We start from the raw sequence: 23,884 nt of genomic DNA, 5'->3' as shown, positions 1-23,884 counted from the left end.
GAGCATGGGTCTCTCCTCCTTAGTTAAATTTTTCTGGAAACACCGTCACAAACACACCCAGAAATATGTTTCCTTGGTGATTCTGAATATCTTCAATTAGGATTAGATGTTATACAAGTGAAGTGTCAAAATGGAAATAAAGTTGAAATTCCTTTTTAAAAAACTTACTTAATGCTAATGTTTATCATTGATGTAGGATTGTTTACTTTGAGCTGTTCCTGGGTAACTAAAAATTTAGTAGCAGAGTCCTCTAAGCTTTGACAGGATTTTATTGTGATGCCATGGCTCATGCCATGAGCTTAAAGCACGAGATCTTAAAAGTTAGTTACTTCTCTTTCTTCACTCTGTCTTTTCCCTCCTCCTTGGAAGTGACTTCCAGTTCATGGACCCATTGTTAACCTCTGACTCTTTAAATCTGACCAGCTGATAACTATGAATGAGTTTCTGTTGCTTTCATTTCTGCCCTGTTATTTGTACTTTTGGAATGAGAACCTTTGTTTCAACATAGATTTACAGAAATTTTAATGCATTAGAGGGCTGCATAAAATGTAGGGCTCAAGGAGTTCCTCTAAGCTGCAGTGGTTGTATTATTGACTATAGGGGTAATGAGTAATTGGTAGATTTGGTAGACATTGAGTAGGCGGTGTGGAGTGAACCTGAGAAGCTATGGCTTTTTGTTCTTCCAAGTTCTCATGTCCCTGAGATATCTGAGTGCACTTTATATTCAAAGTGAGGGGCTGACTTAATGCTACAGACTTATTTGGAGCTGCATTGAGAGACGCGAGTGTGACATAGAAATGATGCAGCTTTGCTTGGCCGTTGTTCCGGAGCCTGCAGCCTTCTCTGACCTTCCCTTGAACCATATCCTGTGCCTCTTTTTTTACCTTGTTGGTCCGTAGCCTTTCCTTTCTTCTTCTGTTGCTCTTCAGATCTCATGGCTTCAGGTTCCATTCCTTCACATCTGTCTCTGACTCACGATGACTTCTGGTAACACATAATGATAGATGGGTATCATATCCTCTTCTGATACTCACTACCTCTTAAAAATTACCACATGTTAATTACACAAAATAATGGGTTTCGTTATGACATTTTTATATATGTTATGAACATTATATTTACTTTGATCATGGTCATTTCCTTTATTGTTCTCTCTTATCTCTCCCCCCACTTCTGCTTTTCCTTTCCTCTTCTGTAATAGTGACCCTTCTTATTTCCATGTCATTTTTTAATGTCTAGATTCTGTGTATGAGAGAAATGTGTGATATTTGTCTTCCTGAATCTGGTTTGTTTTGCTTAACATGGTGATATGTAGTTCATTTCACTTCCTGCAGATGACATTATTTTGTTCTTATGTCTAAATAAAATCATATTATATATAAATCCCATATTTTATTTATTTTCCCATTGATGGACACCCATGTTGATTGTAGAACTTTGATAAGCACTTAATTTTTCCTTTTTTTTGTCTTGGATCTGCCAATTAAGAAAATTTTATATTAGGATTTTCCATTATAAATGTATTTCAAATCAAACTATTCTCATATTTTGTCTTTTTAAAAAATGGGTTTTAGGTATTTAGAATTCTTAAATATAACCCTAAGTTCATACACATCATCTATGTGGAACATTCATGGTCCTCTTTTACTACTTCATAATGAACATGTAGGAACTCATCCCATTTAAGAACTAGAAATTTCTCTGGGTGATGGTGGTGCACGCTTTTAATCCCAGCACTCAGAGAGTCAGAGGCAGGCGATCTCTGTGAGTTTGAGGCCAGCCTGGTCTACAGAGTGAGCTCCAGGACACCAGAGATCCACAGAAAAACCCTGCCTCAAAAAACAGAAACAAAAAGAAACAAAGGAACAAAAAAAGAGAGAGAGAGAGAGAGAGAGAGAGAGAGAGAGAGAGAGAGAGAGAGAGACTAGAAGTTTGTACCAGCTCATCTAGTCTTACAGCTAAAGCTACCTTTCACAGTGGGCTTTTCTACCATTTTAAGTAGAGAACTAAGCTCTTCATTAATCAAGGTGTACCAAAGTGCATGCATTGAATATAATGTAGATGTCAGTTTGCTAGAAGACATGACAATATCATATTTTTAATTATTTGCTCAAGTTTACCAATTCTACTTATGTATTTTCTGTTTGTTTAAAGTACACTGGATATTCATAAAGTTTGTTTAGTGTTCATATAATTTTCAGAGCAAAAATGCACACTTTTAAAAGAGATCTACCTCTCATGCCTGTAGTGAGATTACAAAGTGGTAAATCCAGACTTAGTGATTTTTTTGTAGGCAAAACAATAAATGATTATGACCTTCTATAAGCCAAGAGATTAGTGATTTTTATAATATATGTAATCCACAAATTAAGTTAGACTGATAAAAATATCAGAGTAGTGTTCATGTGAGTTAAAAAATCCTGCGTCACAGCTAGATAATACACTCAGTGGGTTATGTGGATTAAATATGCTGCATTTTTAGGTAGTTTTTTTAGAAGGATAATTATTTCATGAAATTATTCACTCAATTATTTTAGCGATAGTAAAAGAAAGCCTTGAATCTGCTACAAATCCCCTGGAATTATTGGCTTTAATAGATAAAATGCTTGGATTAAATTTTTGAGTTAATATGTGCTTAGCTTTCTATGTTTGTGTAGTTAGGATTTAGAGAAGTCTTTTCAGTATATCTAAAGTTACTTTATTGATGCAAAATTTTATCTAAAACATGTTTAGTAGTATTCAGAAATTTTATTTTTATTAACTATCAATGACAGATCCCAGGAATCTTGTTTTTATGAAAATATGTATTCATATTTGTGTTGCCCAGCTGCACATAACTAATAAAGTGAACTCTAGACTGGGAGCGTACAGTCTTTTTTTCCAGCCCACAACCATTTTTTAATTGGTGTTGTAAAGTTTGTTGAAATGTTGCCACACCGTTTGCTTGCATATAGTTTATTAATATTTTCTTGATGAGGTGGTAAACTAGAGTAAGTTACACCAGAAATCACATGATTCCAAAAGCTTGGAGTATTTACAATTGGGCTTTTTAGGAAGTTGGCTATTCCCCTTCTAGATTATGGTAGGTCCTTATATAGTCTTTATAATTTAATATTTCATCCCTGACATCATATTTCATATAGTTCTTCTGTACATACAGAACGGCAGAGGTGTGCTCTTTGGATCAGAAAGCTGTGTGAGCCCTCGGGAACAGGTGCAGGACTCCTGGGTAGGAGGAACCGGAACCTGTATGCAAAGCTGTTACTGCACATGCTTAGGCGAGGAGTCCTGGAAGGCCCTTTTACACACCGTCCTGAGTCAGGAACGCTAAAAACATTACCATCATATATGGTAAGTACCATTGACCACTGCAGAGCAGTTTCATTTCCTTAAAAGTGACTACGATATAGCATCCCTTTTGGGAAGGAAATAATATTGAGTTATATGTGCTAGATAATACATAAATTAAAACTTTCATTCATTTTTCCCATTTTCAATAGAAAACATTTTTTTAATATTTTATTCACCTATATTCCCTTATATAAAAATGAATTTTAAAATTGGCCTTAATTACTTACTGATTTTCAAATTGACTCTTAATATGTTAAGTATTTCAATAAATTCTAGTTTATTAATTCTTTCATATATTTTGTTTAACATATCAGTTTAATGGCTTTTAGCGGTTCCTTTCTAGTCTGTTGATAATATTAAATTAGTATTTAAAAATAGTTTTCTATAGTGATTTGATTGTTATCAGCTTTGTTATGAGGTAGTTATTTTATGGCTAGTTGGTTGTCCCCATCTTGCTCCTTGTAAACATAGACTTGCCTCTTGGTTTGTGTAGGTTATGAGTATCATATCTAATTGGACAGCTAACTGCAGTTGATACATAATGTTAGAATTATTACAAAATTAATACAAAATTTCTGTACATTTTAGCAATTTACTAATCAAAACTTAGTATCATCACATGCTACACACCAGAGGATAATTCCTTTTGTTGGTGGCAGGACACAAAAACTTTGAATGCTATTATCCATTGTAAAAGGAGTACCATATGTTTTGCTTATGCCAAGATCAGCAGTATTGGGGAAAGCAGGTAGATGACTCTGTGTATTTTATTGACATTAGAATGAGTACACCAGTCTCTCTATTGTCTGAGAAGCTTTCATTCCCCATCTCCACAAGATTCCCAAAATAACAGACAGCATGGAGTTGTTTGTACTATACTGAGACCTCTAAGACAACTACTCAGTGACTATGAGTAGATATTGCCTTACTCAAGGGTTCTATTGCTGTGATAAAACATCATGACAGTAACAACTTGGGGAGGAAAGTGTTCATTTTGCTTACACTTTCACATCACAGTCCATTGAAGGAAGTCAAGGCAGGAACTGAACTTGGAAACAGAACTGAAGCAGAGGCCATGGAGGGATGCTGCTTACTGGCTTGCTCCTTATAGCCTGTTCAGCCTGCTTTCTTATAGTACCCAGCTCCACCAGCCTCCGGGTGGTGCTGCCTGCAGTGAGCTGGCACTTTCCACATCCAGTGAAGCACATGGGCCAGTCTCAGCTGAGGTTCTCTCTTCTCACATAGCTATAGCTTGTACCAAGTTGATGTGGAACTAGCCAGCACTCGGTGTATACTATGCAAATAGACCTTGCTGGAGATAGATACAGAGTTTATGAGAATCTATTCCAACTTACAATAGCACCCAATTTAAAACTTATTTGTGGCATTTTCCAATAATATGTATAGCCATGGTTCACTGTAAATAACTTAAACCATGGGAAGAGAAGCAGAGAGTAACCAAGATAACTGTATCTCATTTAAAAAGGAATCATCTTTCATTTCAGATTTAAGATAAAGGGGTCACGTGTGACCATTTCCTGAAGAGTAGCCCCTCGAGGGCTTCTGTAGACTTAGGTGATGGTTACACAGGTAGAGTTTTCTCCAGAAACCTTATCATGCACCTGGCTCATTGACACTCCTGGGCTAATGCCGTCTGAGTGTCTAAAATGGAGTGTTTGGGAGGAACAGTAGATGTCGGGATATGAATATATTGTGTCACATTTTTCCATCCATAGTCAGTGTCATAAAATTGTAGGGAGAACTTTATTTCACAAATGATACTAAGAAGGCCAGAGCTTTTCCTGACCTCCCAGGGAGTGAACAATATGGTTAGAACCAAATACCATGTCTCTGACTTTGTAGTTCCCACCTCATCGAGGCGCTTTTAATTTTAGTTTTAATTTCTGGCACATTTTAATTGTGATTTCTCCAAATACTGATTTTGTGTGTATATGTGCCTGTATGTGCAGATTAATTGATGGTTATAGGAAAAAATAGAATAGGATATAATTTTAAAAGTTTTCCATTTAACTATAAAACACTAGTTCTCCTGTGGGTTGCAACCCCTTTGTCAAAGCTTTTTCTCCAAAAAATTTACGTTACGATTCAGAACAGTAGCAAAATCACAGTTATGTGGCAGCAACTAAAATAATTTTATGGTTAGGGGTCATCACAAATTGAGAAACTTTATTAAAGGGTCACAGCATTAGGAAGGTTGAGAACCACAATTATAATACTAATATCATTTCCTTATGTAAATAATTATTCCCAGCTTTATCTGCCATGTAATTTTGTTGTTCATTAGGTTTCTTGTGTAGTAGAACATCACTGAAATGTAAATATGTTAACCATTTTATTATTTTAGTATTGCATAATTTATTATGTATTCAATGATAAATTTTATATATTTGTCTATAGTTGTACTTAAACTGGATATTTGGAAAGCTTTTGTCAAATTTAAAAGTTGATGGGGATCTTAAGTGTTTTGTTTATAGTACATTTTACAAAAATTATTTCTCTTATTTTTAAAAACCAGTCCATCTATTTTGATGAACCAAATCCAGCACAACCAAAAGGTTCAAGCCCAGAGAAATTACCAGACTGGGTGGTGGGCGAGCTGGAGCCAGGCGAACACAGATTGAGTGAGTCATGGCAGTTTTCTTCTGGAGAAGACAGCTCGGTGCTGCTGTCGGCAGGTGGTGTCCAAAGGTACGCTGCGGAGTTGAATCTCAAGTTTGGAAATTTTACTCTGCTTTTGCAACTGACTGATATGTTGGAGCTTTTTTCTTATTAATCATAAGGTTTTGCTTTACATTGTATTTTTACTAATGTTGAGGGCTGTGAATAGATGTTAGGTAAGTAAAAATAATAGGTTTTAACATTTTACTACATATTTAAGAAGATTATGTTACATTTTAAGTAGTTTTATGAATATCAGTTAACTCTCTTTTTGTATGTTTGTGTGTGTATTTCATAGTTTGAAAAGTGTACCTGGTTACATGTTTCCTTTATGACAATGCAAACAGCATTGCCAGAGATGTCATCAGAATATGACACTTCTGCACATCCATGTTGCATCTTCTGCTAGAATATCTCTCCCCTACCTCACTGACTTGTGTTCACTATTTTATTTTGTAAAATAAGAATATAAATGTGACCCATTCAACTGCTTTTTCAGTAGAGGATCAAGCCTATATAGTATTTTTAGTACAAATTAAAATAAACTTCCTAAGTTATAAAAATGTACCAAAAGGCTGTAATTGTTGTAGTATAACTTTTTGTCTTTAAGAGGGAGAGATATAAACTTTTGTTTTTATTAAATTTTGAAATTTCCTGTTGACACTGGAGTTTCTTGAAATGTTAGAAACATTGGCTGTATCATTTGACATGTGTCACACTTCATCCTTCACGTCTGGCCATTCGGTAATTTTAATTTTAATTTTATGAATTTGTTTCTACTAACAAAGAAGTCGTTCTTGTCCACTATAGTGTCTTTGGTCCATTTCTTGTTAAATGTGGAAATATTATTAGTAATTAGAAATGCATCCATTATAGATGTGGTCTGGTTGTGTGTCTTTTAGATTGGAGATATTATGATGGTAAAGAACAGTTGAACACAAACTAAAGAGTCCATGAAATAACTTTATTAGAAAGCGGAAACAAATTAGAATGGAGAAAAAGTGAAGGAAGATATGATAGCATTAATGATATATTTAGAAGAGTAAGAAGTGAATGAACGAGTTGTATTAGATGATGTTAATGTTTATTTTTATATCCATAGAGAATTAAAATAGGAGGTAAAGTTACAGAATAATTTTTAGCCTCTTAGCAGCTAAATGGCATTGTGGAAGAGAGATTGTGTTCTGTAAATGAGGAGAAATATAATGGCTTGTTTGACTGCAAAATCTAGGCATTGTTTGCTAAAATTTGTATTAAGACTTGAGCTAGGGGCTAGGGATGTTGCTTAGTTGAATGCTTACCTAGCATGCATGAAGCTCTGGGTTTGATCCCCAGCACTGCAAAACCTGATCATAGCAGTATATGCTTTAAATCCTAACACCGGGTAGGTGGAGGCAGAAGGATCAGAAAGTTCAAGGTCATCCTCAGCCATGCAGTAAGTTTGAGGCCAGCTTGGGTTACATGAGACCTCTCTTTAAAGAACAGTTCAGCTAAAATTTGGGCTTCTTACTAAGTATAATGGTGACATGAACCTGGAGTTTGTGGTCTTAGAGGGCACTAAAGCTAAAGTTTGTCTTGGCCCTTGACCGTGGGTTGGAAACTGTAAATCTTCTTATAGTCAGTGACCTGAGCAGATTGGTTTTGCTTCCCTTGCACAGTGCTGTCTTTAATAGTGGTTTTGAAGGATTTGTCAAAATTAGCAATCAGTTTTCTTGCTCCTTCTAAAAATATGAAAACCTGGTAATCTTTTTGTAAGTTAGCCATGGTTCATAGGTTATAGATAGTTATAGTAGGTTACTTTGTTACTGTAGTATGCTGTTAGTGAATTTCACATTATTTATATGTATTTAGTGAGCAGGGGCCTTTTTTCTTTAAATAGTCTTTAAAGTGTTTTTCTGTGTTAATATTGTATCAAAAGTGCAAAGAAGGATGCAATTGAGGAATCAAATAATTCAAGAAAGGAAGTACAAAATTAAGTAACATAATCACTTTTCTGTTACCTGCTTAAACTGCCTGGATGTGATTTATAACTTGCTTTACATGAGAGACGTTCACAGATAGTTTTGGTGCACTAGTCATATGGGATTTTGCAAATACTTGGGAAGATTAAAGTGTGCATAAAAGGATTCAGGACAGGAAATACGTGACGTTAGCAGGAGTCTAGCTGAATGGACATTTTCTTCTTTGGACCACAAGATAAAGTTTGAGAAAAATACAGTGAAAAATTCTTCTTTGAAAAATAGATTTTATTTTTATTTTTATTTATGTTTATATGTGTGTATCTGTGTTGAATATATAATGTGTATGGGGTTGCCCTGGACTCCAGAAGAGGGAGATGGATTCCTCGGAGCTGGAGTTATAGGCAGTTGTGAGCCGCCCAACTTGGGTGCTGGGATCCAAACTAGGGTCCCCTGGAAGATCAGCAAGAACTCTAAACTGTTGAGCTTTCTTTCCAACCTCAGTGGAAACAATATTTACATGTTACCCAGTCACTTTACTGGAAAAGGAAAACATAATAAATTCACACCTTAAAAATCATTTGTTGACTGGGTGGTGGTGGCAGCCTTTAATCCCAGCACTCAGAAGGCAGAGGCAGGTGGATCTCTGTGAGCTGGAGGCCAGCCTGGTCTGAAGAGTGAGTTCCAGGACAGTTAGGGCTACACAGAGAAACCCTGTCTAGAAAAACAAAACAAAACAAAAAAAGTGTTTTTTGTTCACTGTGTTAGCTATCTTTTTTTCTCATTATAGGGACAAAATATTTGATAAAAACAATCTAAGGAGGGAGGGCTTGTTCTAGGTCACACTTTAAGGGAACAGAGTTCATCATTTCAGGCTAGGTGTGGCAGCAAGCGCCTGGTCACATTGTGCCTGCAGTTACGGAGGGAAGGAAGATGAATGCTGGTGCCCACCTGGATTCCCACTTTCCCTTTTCACTCAGCTCAACACCCAGTCCATGGATGTACTGCCCACATTCAGGTGGAGCTTCTTTCCCCAGTTAAGCTTCTCTGCAAATATTCTTACAGCTATGCCCAGAAGTGTATCTCCTGCGTATTCCAAATCTCATCCCCTAATAGTGAAAATTAGCAGTCACCACTATTTAATATCAAATGAATTTTAATGAAAAGTTACTTGATTACGAGGTGGCAGTTATTGACTAAATGATAAGCCATGTGGAGAACGGACTGTGTGACGCTCTCATCAGTTCACCCGTCCTCCACACAAAACTCTGACACCCAAGTCCATCCGGGTGGCTCTGCCACTTCTCCTTATGGGACTCCACGTTTTTCTGTAGTACTCATCACATTTGCAGATGTTTAGTGCCTGGCTTTTCCGTTAGATTCCAATTTCACGAGGTAGGAATGATATTTTTCATATTTGCAATTTATTTTCAGTTCCTCCTAGCAGATGCAAGCATGTTGAAAATTTCCTAAGTCCTTATATTCAGTTGAGTTATATGTGTGCTTAGCGAAGATTACTAGTCACTGACACATATTTAATTTACTATGTACAAAGACCTTCTAAGTAGGTGTATTGTGGCGTTGGTAGTAGTTCAAAAGAATTTTTGAATTGAACTTTTAGAGAATGTGGAGGGAAGGCAGATTTTATAAGATGGTAGAGGGAACATGGTCATGCACTGTAGAGGTGTCTATTCTGTGAGACACGACACTGGAGGAACAGGCAACACGCCTAAAGGTCTTTCTGTTCAGCTCAGTGACATGAGGCTGATGGTCAGTTAGGGTCATAAAACCCTTCTCAGGGTATTTCATACTCCTTTAATAATTATGACTTGATTTGTTTTAAAATTTAAATTTTATTTAAGCTTTAATCCACAAGTATTTTTACTTAACAGATATTTGTCGTTTTACATGGAGACATTTATTTTAGCTAAAGTTACAAAGATTGATTCAAGGCAGACCCTGCATGTGATTCAGCTCGCCATGGCATTGAGTAACCCACCAAAGCCCGCTTTCATTCTTCTCTCTAAGGTGGCTTCTTTTCTCTGAGTGGTCATACTGTGCTAACGAAGAAGTTGATATCTGTTAATGTTGACCTACTACATCTAATAACTTCTGTAAGAATTGTTTTAAAAAGTTTAAGAGGCTTATAATATTTGACACATGTATGTTTTTATAGTGAATAATTTATTGTTACTTAGAACTGAAGTTTAATGCTGCCTCATAAATTTTACAGCCACTTCAACTTGTCCTTTGAAAAACCTCTTTAATCTTAAAAGATTTTCCCCCTTAGTGTTTCTTTTTTGATCACTTTATAAAACCCTGCTTTACTTAGACCTTTTTGTATGTGAAGCATTTCTAATGGCATTTTAGATGATGCTGTTTGTGCCCTAGCCTTTTTATATTATTAAAGATGCAGAGTCCTTTTGAAGCCTTTTGTTAGGATCCCTATTCAGGGGAGATGACACCTTCCCTTTACCTTTATTCCTTTGTAGGCTGGAAGCAGCCTCGCTTCACACTCCCTGGAAGTATTATGAGGCCATATTCTAGCCCTTATTATCATGCTTTCTTTTTGTCGCCCAAATATACATCATGCATTAGTATACTTAGCATTTTACAGCAGAAATTCCAGTACCAATCACTCCTCAGATTCTCTGCTTTCTTTCATTCACATTCTTTGGTTTATGTTCATGTCATTACCTATGTTTTCTTTTAGAAGACCCACTGATCCAAATTTCACTACTATTTTAATTAAAATTCTATTACATTTTTGTGTTTAGTATCTGACCTTTACTTTGACAAAAAAATATTGTAGTTGTGTTTGACTTTAGTTGGTTATGACTTCACAACACCTGTCTAAGGAGAGCATAACCATTGAGGTCTGATAATCGCCTTGTTTTTTCATTATTATTATTATTATTATTATTATTATTATTATTATTACAAATTTTCACCTCCTCCACTCCTCCCATTTCCCTCCCCCTCCCCACACTCCACCTTCCCCTCCCTCTCCAGTCCAAAGAGCAGTCAGGGTTCCCTGACCTGTGGGAAGTCCAAGGTCCTCCCACCTCCATCCAGGTCTAGGAAGGTGAGCATCCAAACAGACTAGGTTCCCACAAAGCCAGTACATGGAGTAGAATCAAAACACATTGCCATTGTCCTTGGCTTCTCAGTCAACCTTCCATGTAAGCCATGTTCAGAGAGTCCGGTTTGATCACATGCTCCATCAGACCCAGTCCAGCTGGCCTTGGTGAGTTCCCATTAGATCGGCCCCACTGTCACTGTGGGTGGGTGAACCCCTGGCGGACCTGACTTCCTTGCTCATGTTCTCCCTCCTTCTACTCCTCATTTGGACCTTGGGAGCTCAGTCCAGTGCTCCAATGTGGGTCTCTATCTCTATCTCCATCCATCGCCAGATGAAGGTTCTATGGTAGTATACAAGATATTCATCAGAGTGGCTATTGTATAGGGCCAGTTCAGGCGCCCTCTCCTCAGCTGCTCAAGGAACAAGCTGGGGACATCTCCTTGGATACCTGGGAACCCCTCTAGAGTCCAGTCTCTTTTTTTTTTTTTTTTTTTTTTTTTTTTTTTTTTTTTTTTTTTTTTTTTTTTTTTTTTGGTTTTTCGAGACAGGGTTTCTCTGCAGCTTTTTTAGAGCCTGTCCTGGAACTAGCTCTTGTAGACCAGGCTGGCCTCGAACTCACAGAGATCCGCCTGCCTCTGCCTCCCGAGTGCTGGGATTAAAGGCGTGCGCCACCACCGCCCGGCATAAATAATGCAGAATTTTTTTTTTTTTTTTTTTTTTTTTTTTGGTTTTTCGAGACAGGGTTTCCCTGTAGTTTCTAGAGCCTGTCCTGGAGCTAGCTCTTGTAGACCAGGCTGGCCTCGAACTCAGAGATCCGCCTGCCTCTGCCTCCCGAGTGCTGGGATTAAAGGCGTGCGCCACCACCGCCCGGCGAGTCCAGTCTCTTGCCAACCCTCAATGGCTCCCTTAATTAAGATATATACTTCCCTGCTCCCATATCCACTCCTCCTCCATCCCAACTGTCTCATTCCCCCAAGTTCTCCCCATCCTCCCCTTCTCACTTCTCTCTCCCCATCTCCCCTTACCCCCATCCCACCCCATCCCAAAGCTCTCCATTTTTGCCTGGAAATCTTGTCTACTTCCAATATCCAGGAGTATAACTACATGTTTTTTTGGGGGGGGTTCACCTTCCTATTTAGCTTCTCTATGATCATGAATTATAGACTCAATGTCCTTCATTTATGGCTAGAATCCACTAATGAGTGAGTACATACCATATTCATCTTTTTGGGTCTGGATTACCTCACTCAGGATAGTGTTCTCTATTTCCATCCATTTGCATGCAAAATTCAAGATGTCATTGTTTTTTTTTTTTTTTCTGCTGAGTAGTACTCTAATGCGTATATATTCCACACTTTCTTTATCCATTCTTCCATTGAGGGGCATCTAGGTTGTTTCCAGGTTCTGGCTATTACAAATAATGCTGCTGTGATCATAGTTGAACAAATGCTTTTGTAGTATGAGAGGGCATCTCTTGGGTATATTCCCAGGAGTGGTATTGCTGGATCTTGTGGTAGGTTGATCCCGAATTCCCCGAGAAACCGCCACACTGATTTCCAAAGTGGTTGCACAAGTTTGCATTCCCATCAGCAATGGATGAGTGTTCCCCTTACTCTACATCCTATCCAGCAAAGGCTATCATTGGTGTTTTTGATTTTAGCCATTCTGACAGGTGTAAGATGGTATCTCAAAGTTGCTTTGATTTGCATTTCCCTGATTGCTAAGGAGGTTGAGCATGACCTTAAGTGTCTTTTGGCCATTTGAACTTCTTCAGTTGAGAATTCTCTGTTCAGATCAGTACCCCATTTTTTTAATTGGGTTAATTAGCATTTTAAAGTCTAGTTTCTTGAGCTCTTTATATATTTTGGAGATCAGACCTTTGTCTGTTGTGGGGTTGGTGAAGATCTTCTTCCAATCAGTAGGTAGCCTTTTTGTCTTAATGACAGTGTCCTTTGCTTTACAGAAGCTTCTCAGTTTTAGGAGGTCCCATTTATTCAATATTGTCCTTATTGTCTGTGCTACTGGGGTTATACGTAGGAAATGGTCTCCTGTGCCCATATGTTGTAGACTCTTTCCCACTTTCTCTTCTATCAAGTTCAGAGTGTTCAGATTGATATTGAGATCTTTAATCCATCTGGACTTGAGTTTTGTGCATGGTGATAGATATGGATCTATTTTCATTCTTTTACAGGTTGACATCCAGTTCTGCCAGCACCATTTGTTGAAGGTGCTTTCTTTCTTCCATTGTATACTTTTAGCTCCTTTGTCAAAAATCAGGTGTTCATAGGTTTGTGGGCTAATATCTGGGTCTTCTATTCAATTCCATTGGTCCACTTCTCTGTTTTTATGCCAGTACCAGGCTGTTTTCATTACTGTAGCTCTGTAATAGAGTTTGAGGTCAGGGATGGTAATGCCTCCAGAAGTTCCTTTATTGTATAGGATTGTTTTGGCTATCCTGGGTTTTTTGTTTTTCCGTATAAAGTTGATTATTGTTCTCTCAAGGTTTGTGAAGAATTTTGTTGGGATTTTAATGGGGATTGTGTTGAATTTATAGATTGCCTTTGGTAGAATTGCCATTTTTACTATGTTGATCCTACCCATCCAAGAGCATGGGAGGTCTTTCCATTTTCTGGTGTCCTCTTCATTTATTTATTAAAGAACAAATGAAATGCCACGACAGGATCTTCTTCTAAGTATGGAGTAAAGCACAGATCTTGGAGTAGTGGCTGGGGTTCAAAGTATGGTTTCCATGAGATGCTATGGAGGTAGACAACTTTGCCATTAATTTGGCCCAGGGCTTAGAGATAGCAGCTCATCAGTTATAGTATCAAGAATATACCTTTAGACTGTAGTGGATTCCTAGGAGGTGAATTGCTCTATTGGTGGGATTATTAGTTGATTTAATATCTTGTACAGTAGTTTAAAGTAGTGTATATGGCCTATCTTGGGAACATATGTAAGATATATAAAGTTTAAAAGATGGGTCGAAGTATAGTGAGTTATACTTGTGTATAGAAGTGTTTTAAAGAGGTGGGGTGTGTGTGTGTGTATGTGTGTGTGTGTAAAGTAAGTAGGTATCATCTTAAGTGAATGGGACTTGTCTGGAGTATAGAGATAATAGCATTCTTTTTTGTATACATGTTTGTTATTTTTAGTAACCACACATTTATATTTTTATAGGTACTGTCAAATTGCCTTCTAAAATACCAAACTTTTATCAAATTCTTGGAATACAGATTTTTAATATTAGTGCTAAAGTTAATAAATTTAACTATGTAACAAAGATGTCTGTAGACGTAACAAGTCTGTAGGTTGAAACGTAAGAAGGAAACTTTTGTTGATGAGTAAACATTACAGATTTTGTGAAATCCACTTGTTTTCTAGTTTGTTCAAGCAGGAAAGCCAGCGGAGGGCATCTGTGCTGTTTATGGAGTGCCTAATTTATGTTAGATACTATCTGGACACGTGTTCTTAGTTACCTGTTTGATCCTCTCTGTAAGCCTGGGCGGTTGACAGCAGTGGGTCTGATATTGGAATGCAGGTTCATGGACTGTGTTTCTAGGATACCTCTAAGCTTTAGGTAGCTTAGGCAGAAAATATGGAAATTTAATTTTTTCCTTAAAAATTTAATATTCATTTAATGTTATATGTATGGGTGTTTTCCCTGCATGCATATCTGTGCACAGTGTGGATGTGGTGCCTGTGGAGGCCAGAAAAAGGTGTCAGGTCCCCTGACTATAGTTATGAGTGGTTAAGAGCTGCCACCTAGGTTCTGAGAATGAATCTAAGTCCTCTAGGAGAGAATCAGTGTCTTGACTGCTGAGCCATCTCTCCAGCCCATTTTGCTCTATGCCAGTTCAGCAGTCCAGGCAGTTATTCCTTTGTCCTTTGCTGTTTCTAGGCTGAGCTGAAATGAGATTTGCCGTGGTTCAAATCTTACTACTGATACTTGGCAACCACCTATCCTCAGGGAGTTACTTTAAACCCAAATTTCATCATTTCGTAAAATGAGGTTTTATGGAACTCAGTGTCAGGACAAAGTGACACAACCCACGTGAGCCTTCAGCGTCGGATACTGAGTATCAGCTGCGGCCACCGCCTTAGCCACTGGCATGCCTTCAGCGTCGGACACTGAGTATCAGCTGCGGCCACCGCCTTAGCCACTGGCATGGCTTCAGCGTCGGACACTGAGTATCAGCTGCGGCCACCGCCTTAGCCACTGGCATGGCGATTGCTATGATCACAGTTCACACAGGGACTCGCCTATCCTTGTTTGACTGTTCTTTTGTTTCGTACTGATGAAATCCTTCCAAAGGATTGCCTCAGATCCACTGATTACCAACTGCTTTCAGATTCTAGTAGTCATCTTGTAGTCTCAAAAACAAAAAGTAAGTTCTCAGGTGGAAAGGTTCTATTTGTACCATCAAAAGAAGTCGTTGTTGTGGTTGTTACTGTTGTTTGTTTCTGAGGAACTCAAGTATCTCACACTGGCTTTGAACTTGCTGAGTAGCTGAGAATGAGCATGAGCTTCTGACCTCCCTGCTTCTGCCTCCTGGAGTTATAGGTGGTGTCTATGGGCCTCATGCAGGATAGGCAAGCACTCTACCGACTGCATCCCCAGCCCCCCACCCACTGGAGAAAATATTCAAAAGGTGATTTGTAGGCACGTTTATTCAAGGGAATTATTGAGTCTCACTTTCCAGGATACAAGGAACGCAGAGCGTGATGCACGGTATTGTACAGACATTAGCAGCTGCATGTGATGTGAAGACGTGGCTTCATGTCATTTCTGTATTCTGTTCACGCTCGTTCCTAAGGCAGGACTTCTCACTAAACTAGGGTCTCTTGCTGAGCCTGGAGCTCACTACTTGACTAGGCTGGCTGGCCAGTAGTACCCTGCAAATCTGTCTGGTTTTGCTTTCAAAGCACCAGGATTTTCCTGCGCCTGCCAGGTTTTTATGCAGTGCTGGGCTGTGTGCTCCGGTCGTCATACTCACGGAGCAGGGACTTGACCAGCTGAGCCAGCGCCTCAGCCTTACAGTTTCTAGTTTTAGAATAAATACTTTATACCTGTATTAACTACATCACAATAAAATATTACTAATTATACCTAAATGAAAGTAAATACTTTATTCCCGTGTGAAAGTAAATCACTCAATAAAAATAATACTATGTTATTTAAAGTTTTTCAATAAAAAAAACTGGAACAAAAAGAGTTAGAAAGTGTGCTGGATAAAGTCATCTGAGAGGAAGGAACCTCAATTGAGAAAATGCCCCCATAATATTAAAATATAAGACATTTTCTTAATTAGTGAATGATGGGGGAGGGCCCAGTCCATTGTGGGTGGTGCCATCCTTGGGCTGCTGGTCCTGGGTTCTATGAGAAGACAAGCTGAGCAAGCCATGAGGAGCAAGCCAGTAAGCTGGGCCCCTCCATGGTGTCTGCACCAACTCCTAGCTCCAGGTTCCTGCCCTGCTTGAGCTCCTGCCCTGACTTCCTTTGGTGATGAAGAGTGCTGTGGAAGCGTAGCCCAGTAAAGCCTTTCCTCCCGAGTTGCTTTGGTCATGGTGTTTTCTCACAGCATGATGATGTCTACCTAAGACAAAAGTGTGAGGGGATTAAGGATGAATAAATTCTGGCCTCAATACTGCTTCACAGTGGAGGAGGCACATCATTCCTGCTTATTGGAGAGCTTAATTTATTGGAGGAAAATGAATTCCTTTAGATTTTTTATGTATCATTTTAAAAAGAGTCTAGATGTTTAACAATTCTAGTTTTGTCTACAGAATCAATTACCTGGGCTCATAGGGGCTCAGAGAGACTGAACTAACAATCGAGGAGCCTGCATGGGACTGATTTAGGCCCTTCTATGTATGTGACAGCTGTGTAGCTTGGTCTTATGGACTCTGACTGTGGGAGAAGAGTCTGTCTTTGACTCTTTTGCTGACTCTTGAGACCTTTTTTTTTTTCATACTGGGCTGCCCTGACCAGCCTTAATATGAGGAGGTGCCTAGTCTTACTGAAACCTGATATGCCATGTTTGGTTAATATCCATGGGAGGCCTTCCCTTTTCTGAAGAGAAATGGAGGAGTGGTGGGTGGAGTGGGGCAGAGGGGAGGTAGGTAGGACTGGGAGGAGGGGAGAGAGGGGAAACTGTGGTTGAGATGTAAAATAATAATAAAAATAACAAAATTTTCAATAAAAAATTTCTAAGGTTTTTTGAAACAATGATATACATACTTTTCGAAATATAAAATTTAGGCTAATTTTATATCAATTGGAACTTTCCTTTTAAATTTTATTTGTCAGCTAAATGATATGTGTATTCATGCGTATAAGAAAGGACTTGGAGAATAATTGTCCTGCTTTAAATCATTACAAGGGACTATAGTTTTTGCATGTTTGCTTTCATGGGGGTTTTCCATGGCCTATTTGATGGTAGCTTTTAGTTTGGAATGAGGAATATAGTCACAGTCTGTCTTTATGGAAAATGTGCTTTGCTTTACAATGATCCTCTTCAAATGTGGTTCTCAGGAATGCATTGTGGCAGAAAGCTGATATTCTCCGTGCCCTTTAAAAAGGTCTCCAGTGTTGATAGAATTTCCTTTGTACATGCAGTTTAACAGCATGGCCAGCAGAGGGTGATCAAGTACAGTGAAAACTTTACTGAGTTGCTGTATTTGAAAAAATGTTTTGCCTTTTTTTTAAAATTTGAAGATTATTAATTTGACTTTTTGTATGCTCCAAAATAACAGTGTAATCTTTTGCTTTGTCAAATTCTGTTTTATATGCAGATGACACACTATAAATACCTTGCTGCCTGATTTGGGAATAGGGGTTTTGGCAGGAAGTGAGTACCTTTTTTTTCTTAGAGAGTCTATGACTGTTGGTATCAGTGTGATTACAATTCACATAGTAGAGCCTCTTAAATATTGTTCAAGAATAAATATTCATTTAATTTAAGAATACCTTTGGTGCTTGGGCAAAAATGCATTTGATTGTAGCAGTGGTCAATAGAGGTTTTGTGTGTGTGTGTGTGAGAGAGAGAGAGAGAGAGAGGGAGGGAGGGAGGGAGGGAGGGAGGGAGGGAGGGAGAGAATATAGTAGGTGTTTCTCATGATGGCTATTGAATGCTTGAAATATGGCCCAGGAGCTGAACTTTGCATTTTGAACTTGATCTTGGCCAGCAGGCTGAGAACCAGTGAATTTTACATTCTGATAGATTCAGAAGGCCACATGTGATTAGCAGTCACTGTATGGACACTGCAGCCTAGATCTGGGCCGTTTAACCATCATAGAATCTGACCTATAGGGCGAACTGCTGGCATGCTCTCTGTCTAGGTGGGAAGTGTGACAGCATGAGTCTAAGATTGGGCTCTGTGATAAACAAGGGTGATCTTTTGTCTGCTTCTGCACTGCTCCTGGACATGCCTTTTGTCTGTGATAACCCATGAGCAGCAATGAGTTGCTCTTCACTGCTCAGTCTCTGACTTCTGTGGATCTCTCACTAACAAAAATAGTCTGTCCACCAGTTAGGTTGGACAGAACAACTTTGATATCTGAATATACATTTGATGGCCTCTTCTTCAGTTTTTGTTACAAATATGTTATAACAGGTAGTAGAAACTGCATTCATAATCATAACTCCCTTTGCTTCTCATCAGTTCTCAATATGACTATTTCACCAATGCAGGCCAAATGGCAGCACTTACTTTCCCCATTGCTGTGCTTGATGCTGTTTTTGGAATCTAGGGAATCTTATTTGTATGGCTTTGTTTCTCACCTGTAGTTGTTTTTTTCAGTTTGTCTATCTTTGTGTTAATGCTATAATGCTTCAAGTACGTGACACTGAACCCAGGCCCTAGTACCTTCTGGAATGTGCTCCACTGCCACGGACATTACATGTGTGTATATGTATCCATGCATGTTTATGTGCATGTATGTGAAGGTTAGAAGTCAGGCTTTATTTTCTTCCTCAATTTTACAGAACCTAGAATCACCTTGGAGACAAAGTAAAATTGCTATAGTGCTTCAAGTAGTGTAGCTTTAAATAATTTCTGAGATTTTGGTATTCTTGTTGCTTCTTTTCTTCAAGATTACTTGCTGTTTTCAATTGTTATGAAACACAGCAGGATCAAGGAAACTCTTATAAAAGAAAACATTTAGTTGAGGGCTTGCTTACAGTTTTGGAAGTTTAGTCCATTATCATGCTGGGGAGCAGGGCACTTATGGTGCTGGAGCAATAACCCAGAGCTACATCCTGATCTGCAGGTGGGGAGGGGGAGTACATGCACACACCTGGGTCTGGGCTTGGCTTGGGCTTTTGAAACCTTGAAGACTACTTCTCCCATGACACACTTCCTCAAATAAGGCCACACCTCCTAATCCTTCTAATCCTTTCAGATAGTCTAAGCATTCAAATATATGGCCTGTGGTGGCCATTCTTTTTCAAACTACCACTCCCAGGGAATTCTTGCTTTATGTTTCCATATAAATTTCGTAGTTAGTTCACTTCCTGTTTTCCATATATACCTCTGTTGAGAGTTTTAATTAGAAATGGTTTAAATATATATAACAATTTGGAAAGAATTGATGTTTTTATAATATAGAATTGTACCATGAGTACCTGATAAGTAATGGTGTCCATTTTTATAGATATATAGTGATATCTTGTGGTTGTAATTTATCTTCCCTAATGTCTGTTGGTAGAATCTTTTCATGTGTGTATTGAACACTGTGTCTTCTCAGAAACATGCCTACCCCACCCAGCCCAGATATGATAATGAGACAAGTATAGGAAACCTCTGCAGACATTTCTAACAGGAGAGAGAGGTCAGGGGAGCCACAAAGGAGTCCCTGAACCTGACAGTTCTGAGATCTAGATGGGCAAATGCTAAATGTTCTTTTACTTCATTTTAAGACTTGGGAACAATTCTGCATGGCATGAGGTTCTTATCACTGGCTCTCCATCCACTTTGTGAGTTATCCTTCCTTTTTCAGTTGAATAATTTTCCTACTTTGTCTTTTTCAGAAGCTTTTTTTTTTCGAGTCCAGTGGCCTATTTTATCTATACTTTCAGTCCAAGGCAGTAATGATTTGCTGATAAAATTTCTCAAAAACCTTATAGATATCTTGTACATTTCTTTTGGGTTTAAACTATTAGACGCCACATCTAATCTCTCTTAGAGATATGTCATTTTCACCTTTGAGTCTTGGCTAAGAACATTCAAGAGAAAACCGCAGTGTCGCTCCTGGAGGACCTGTTGTCTGACAGGACCCGTGAGGCACACACTTTATCTTTTGAAAGGATTCTGTGTATGACTGCATAGTATCACCTCATGACTACTTTGATCTTTTCAATCTTAACAGAAAGTTTTACACTTGCAAGTCTGCCTTTCTGTTTAGGCATTGCTCAAATCTTGATTGAACACCATATCTTAATTTAGGGTCTTTTGCTGGTATGAGAGACTAAGAATGAAAAATTGTTTATTTTTAAAAGTGATGAGCCCTATCTTGGGAATGTCTTTAGTATGTCCCTGCTGAAAATGGAAATGTTTCTTTCTTTTTTTTCTTTTCACCTTTTCTGCTTCAACTAAAATAAATTAGTTGCCATTTGGGTATTTACCTGGAATTTTCTTTAGTCTAGTATTATACAAACTCAGTAAAGATACTTTTTTATTTTCCACATTAAGGTGATATTTGGCAAACTTTCTGTCTTGTGGATTAGCTTTTTCTCTGTGTCAAATACCATTTTCTTCCATGCCCTTTCAGCCTTTTTCATAGTAGTGCATAGGTCCTTTTAGCTTCTGCTAGGTGTGTGTCCTAACACTGGACTGTATGCTTTGGGTTTTAGTTAATGAACTGCTCCTAGGAACCAGTTTATTACATATGGATACATTACTCTGTGATGATCCACCTTAACAATTAAAGGGACAATGATTTTTATTGCTTTGCCTATGTGTTGGCTGGATTCAGTGGGCTGTTCTCCATTTTTTTTTTTTTTGATTTGTCCTGCACTGATCTGGGGACTAGACAGAGCTGTAATGTTGAAAATAGTTCTGTCCTTCCCTTGGCATCTTGGTGGTGGGTTAGTTGGATGGCTGGCATCTTGGTGGTGGGTTAGTTGGATGGCTGGCATCTTGGTGGTGGGTAGTTGGATGGCTGGCATCTTGGTGGTGGGTAGTTGGATGGCTGGCATCTTGGTGGTGGGTAGTTGGATGGCTGGCATCTTGGTGGTGGGTAGTTGGATGGCTGGCATCTTGGTGGTGGGTAGTTGGGTGACTGGTAGACTGAAGGGATCATTTTATGCAGTCAGAGTTTTCCTGACTTTTCCATATGGCCTTTCCATGTGGCAGTCTCTTCTCTCCAGCAGGGTATTTAGACTTCTTATGTGAATGCACAGCATCTCCAGTTGTGTAACAAGGGTGCTGTAGGGCCACTTAAGGCTTTTTCTAGTGCTAATGGAGTGTCAGTTTGGTGCATTTTATTAAATAAAATGAATCACAAACCCAGCTCAGACACAGTGTAGAGGGGCTATACAGGGACATGAAAATCAAGTAGTGTGAGTTACCTCATCTTGGGATACTATGAATTCCATGACTGTCACAGATAACAAGGACATAACAATTTAGTTACTAAACCATCATAAACTTGCTTTAGGGTTATGTTTTGAAGCTATGTTTGTTCGTGTGTGTACTGGTGTGCACACAGTTTGCCTGTGTGTGTAGGTGAGAGGTTGATATCCAACGTCTTCCTGTGTATATGTGTATATTTATGCTTATTTATTATTATTAATTATTATTATTATTAATTTTGAAGGCAGGGTCTCTTATTGAACCTGGAGCCATGAGCTCACCAACTTAGCTAGACTGGCTGGTCAGTGAACACAGGGTAGCTGCTTGCCTCCATCCCCTAGCTCTGGAGTTACAAATGTGTCCCACTGCTGAGGATCTGAATTCAGATCCATACTCTTGCACATTAGTCCATCTCTCCAGCTGCATTTATTTATTTCAGTCTTTTTTGAAAATTATTTCTGTCTGTTTTTCTCTCTGTCTCTCTCTCTGTCTCTCTCTCTGTCTGTCTCTGTCTGTCTCTGTCTCTGTCTCTGTCTCTGTCTCTCTCTCTCTCACACACACACACACACACACACACACACACACACACACGTGCACACGCTGCTGACTCCTATGTATATATAGGACTGACCACTTGGGATTGGATAACCTATGGGAGGCTCATCCCTGGAGAAGATGGAGTCTCCCTCTTCCTCTTCTCTATGCAATCTTTCTTTCTTTTCTTTTCCCCTCCCCTTTCACCCTCCCTCCCTCCCTCTCTCCCTCCCTCCCTCCCTCCCTCCCTCCCTCCCTCCCTCCCTCCCTCCCTCCTTCCCTCCCTCCCTCATATTAATTTCTAGATATTTTATTCCTTTTTGATACTTTATAAACAAATTCTCCCCATCCTACCCACCCACCCATTTAATTCTCTTTTTCAGACAGGGTCTTGCTGCTGAGCCCACTTATTCTTTAACTTGTTACATGGCTCAGGCTGGCTCTGAACTTGTGTTGCTCCTGCCCCTCCTGCCTCATGCATGCTATAGATTTTGCAGGTTGTGTATTTGCAGGAAGTTTTCCATTTTATCTAGGTTATCCAGTATGGTGGCATATAACTGATGACAATATTCTTTGGAAAACTTTTTTATTTCTGATAAACTATTTGGACTCTATCATTTCTGATTTTAGCTGAGTCCCCCACCCTTTTAAATTAGTAACCATATCTAAAAGTTTGTCATTTTTGTTGATCTTTTCAGAAAATTAACTCTTGATGTTATTGATTTTTCTTTAATACCTTTAAAAAATGTCTGCTATAATCTTAGTATTTTTTCCTATCTGTAGGCTTTAGGTTAAGTTTTTTTCTAATTTCTGAAAGTTTAAATTCAGGTTGTTGCCTTAATTTTTCTTCAATTTTTAGATTTGTATAGCTGGAACTTCTTAGCATTGCTCTCATTTCATCTTGTACATATATTATGTTGTAATTTTTCAATTGTTTCGGTGTTTTCTAAATTTGTTGCTTATTTTTTCTTTGATCCATTGGATAAAGTGTGTGTTGTTTAGTTTCCCATTTTTGCATTAGCATGGCCATTTTGTGACATGCTTTCTGATGGTTTATAGTTCCTTTGTTAATTTCTTCTTTTATTGCCTTTCTTTATGATTTGATTGTTTTTGGTTGTTGCAGTATGCTTTGATTGCTTTTCTTTATATTTTTTTATATTTACTACATTACAAAATTATGTTACCATGCAACTTGCATAAATCATGTTTCAGTCCTAATGTGCTACAGTTGTCCACTTAACCACAGCTTTGCTTCCCTCAGGCTCAGCTACTTACAGTGAACTGTAGGATGCTAATAATTAGTGGAAAATTCCAGAGGTAAACCATCTGTGTTTTTTATATTGTGTAGTGATCTAGGTAGTATGATGGAATCTTGTGCATTTGTTGCACCTATACATGGATACTCTCTGTTCAGAGAATCTATAGAATGTCTGATACACCATAGTCCTTTAGTAATTGTGGCTCTTAGTACATCCGTGTTTAGCACTCTTGAAGGCATCCACTGGGGAGGTCTTGGAAGGAACGTGTGTGTTTTGAGCCTGTGATAACAACTTTGACTGCATGCAAGAATTCTTTACTCTTATTCCTTCCACACATTTTCATTAATGGTCTAATTTTCATCTTTTTTCAATATCATTAACAAATTACTGTAGTTTGTAGTTATTTTTTAAGATTTATATCTTTATACCATATTTGAAAACAATGA

At 38.4% G+C, this 23,884-nt stretch overlaps 1 protein-coding gene across 10 annotated transcripts in view; it reads left to right on the top strand.

Annotated features, from left to right (window-relative positions):
* Positions 1–23,884, top strand: part of Cep112 (centrosomal protein 112) — a 387,843-nt gene that overhangs the window by 13,203 nt on the left and 350,756 nt on the right. For all 10 annotated transcript variants that reach the window (XM_038328187.1, XM_038328186.1, XM_038328182.1 and 7 more), the window contains 2 exons: positions 3,161–3,351; positions 5,888–6,060. In XM_038328187.1, the coding sequence (XP_038184115.1) occupies positions 3,161–3,351; positions 5,888–6,060 (364 nt within the window). The remainder of the gene's footprint in view (positions 1–3,160; positions 3,352–5,887; positions 6,061–23,884) is intronic.

The sequence above is a fragment of the Arvicola amphibius genome, chromosome 4 (assembly GCF_903992535.2).
Source record: "Arvicola amphibius chromosome 4, mArvAmp1.2, whole genome shotgun sequence".
Lineage (NCBI taxonomy): Eukaryota > Metazoa > Chordata > Mammalia > Rodentia > Cricetidae > Arvicola > Arvicola amphibius.
The sequence above is the reverse complement of the archived record's forward strand: the minus strand, read 5'-3'. Positions and strand labels throughout refer to the sequence as shown.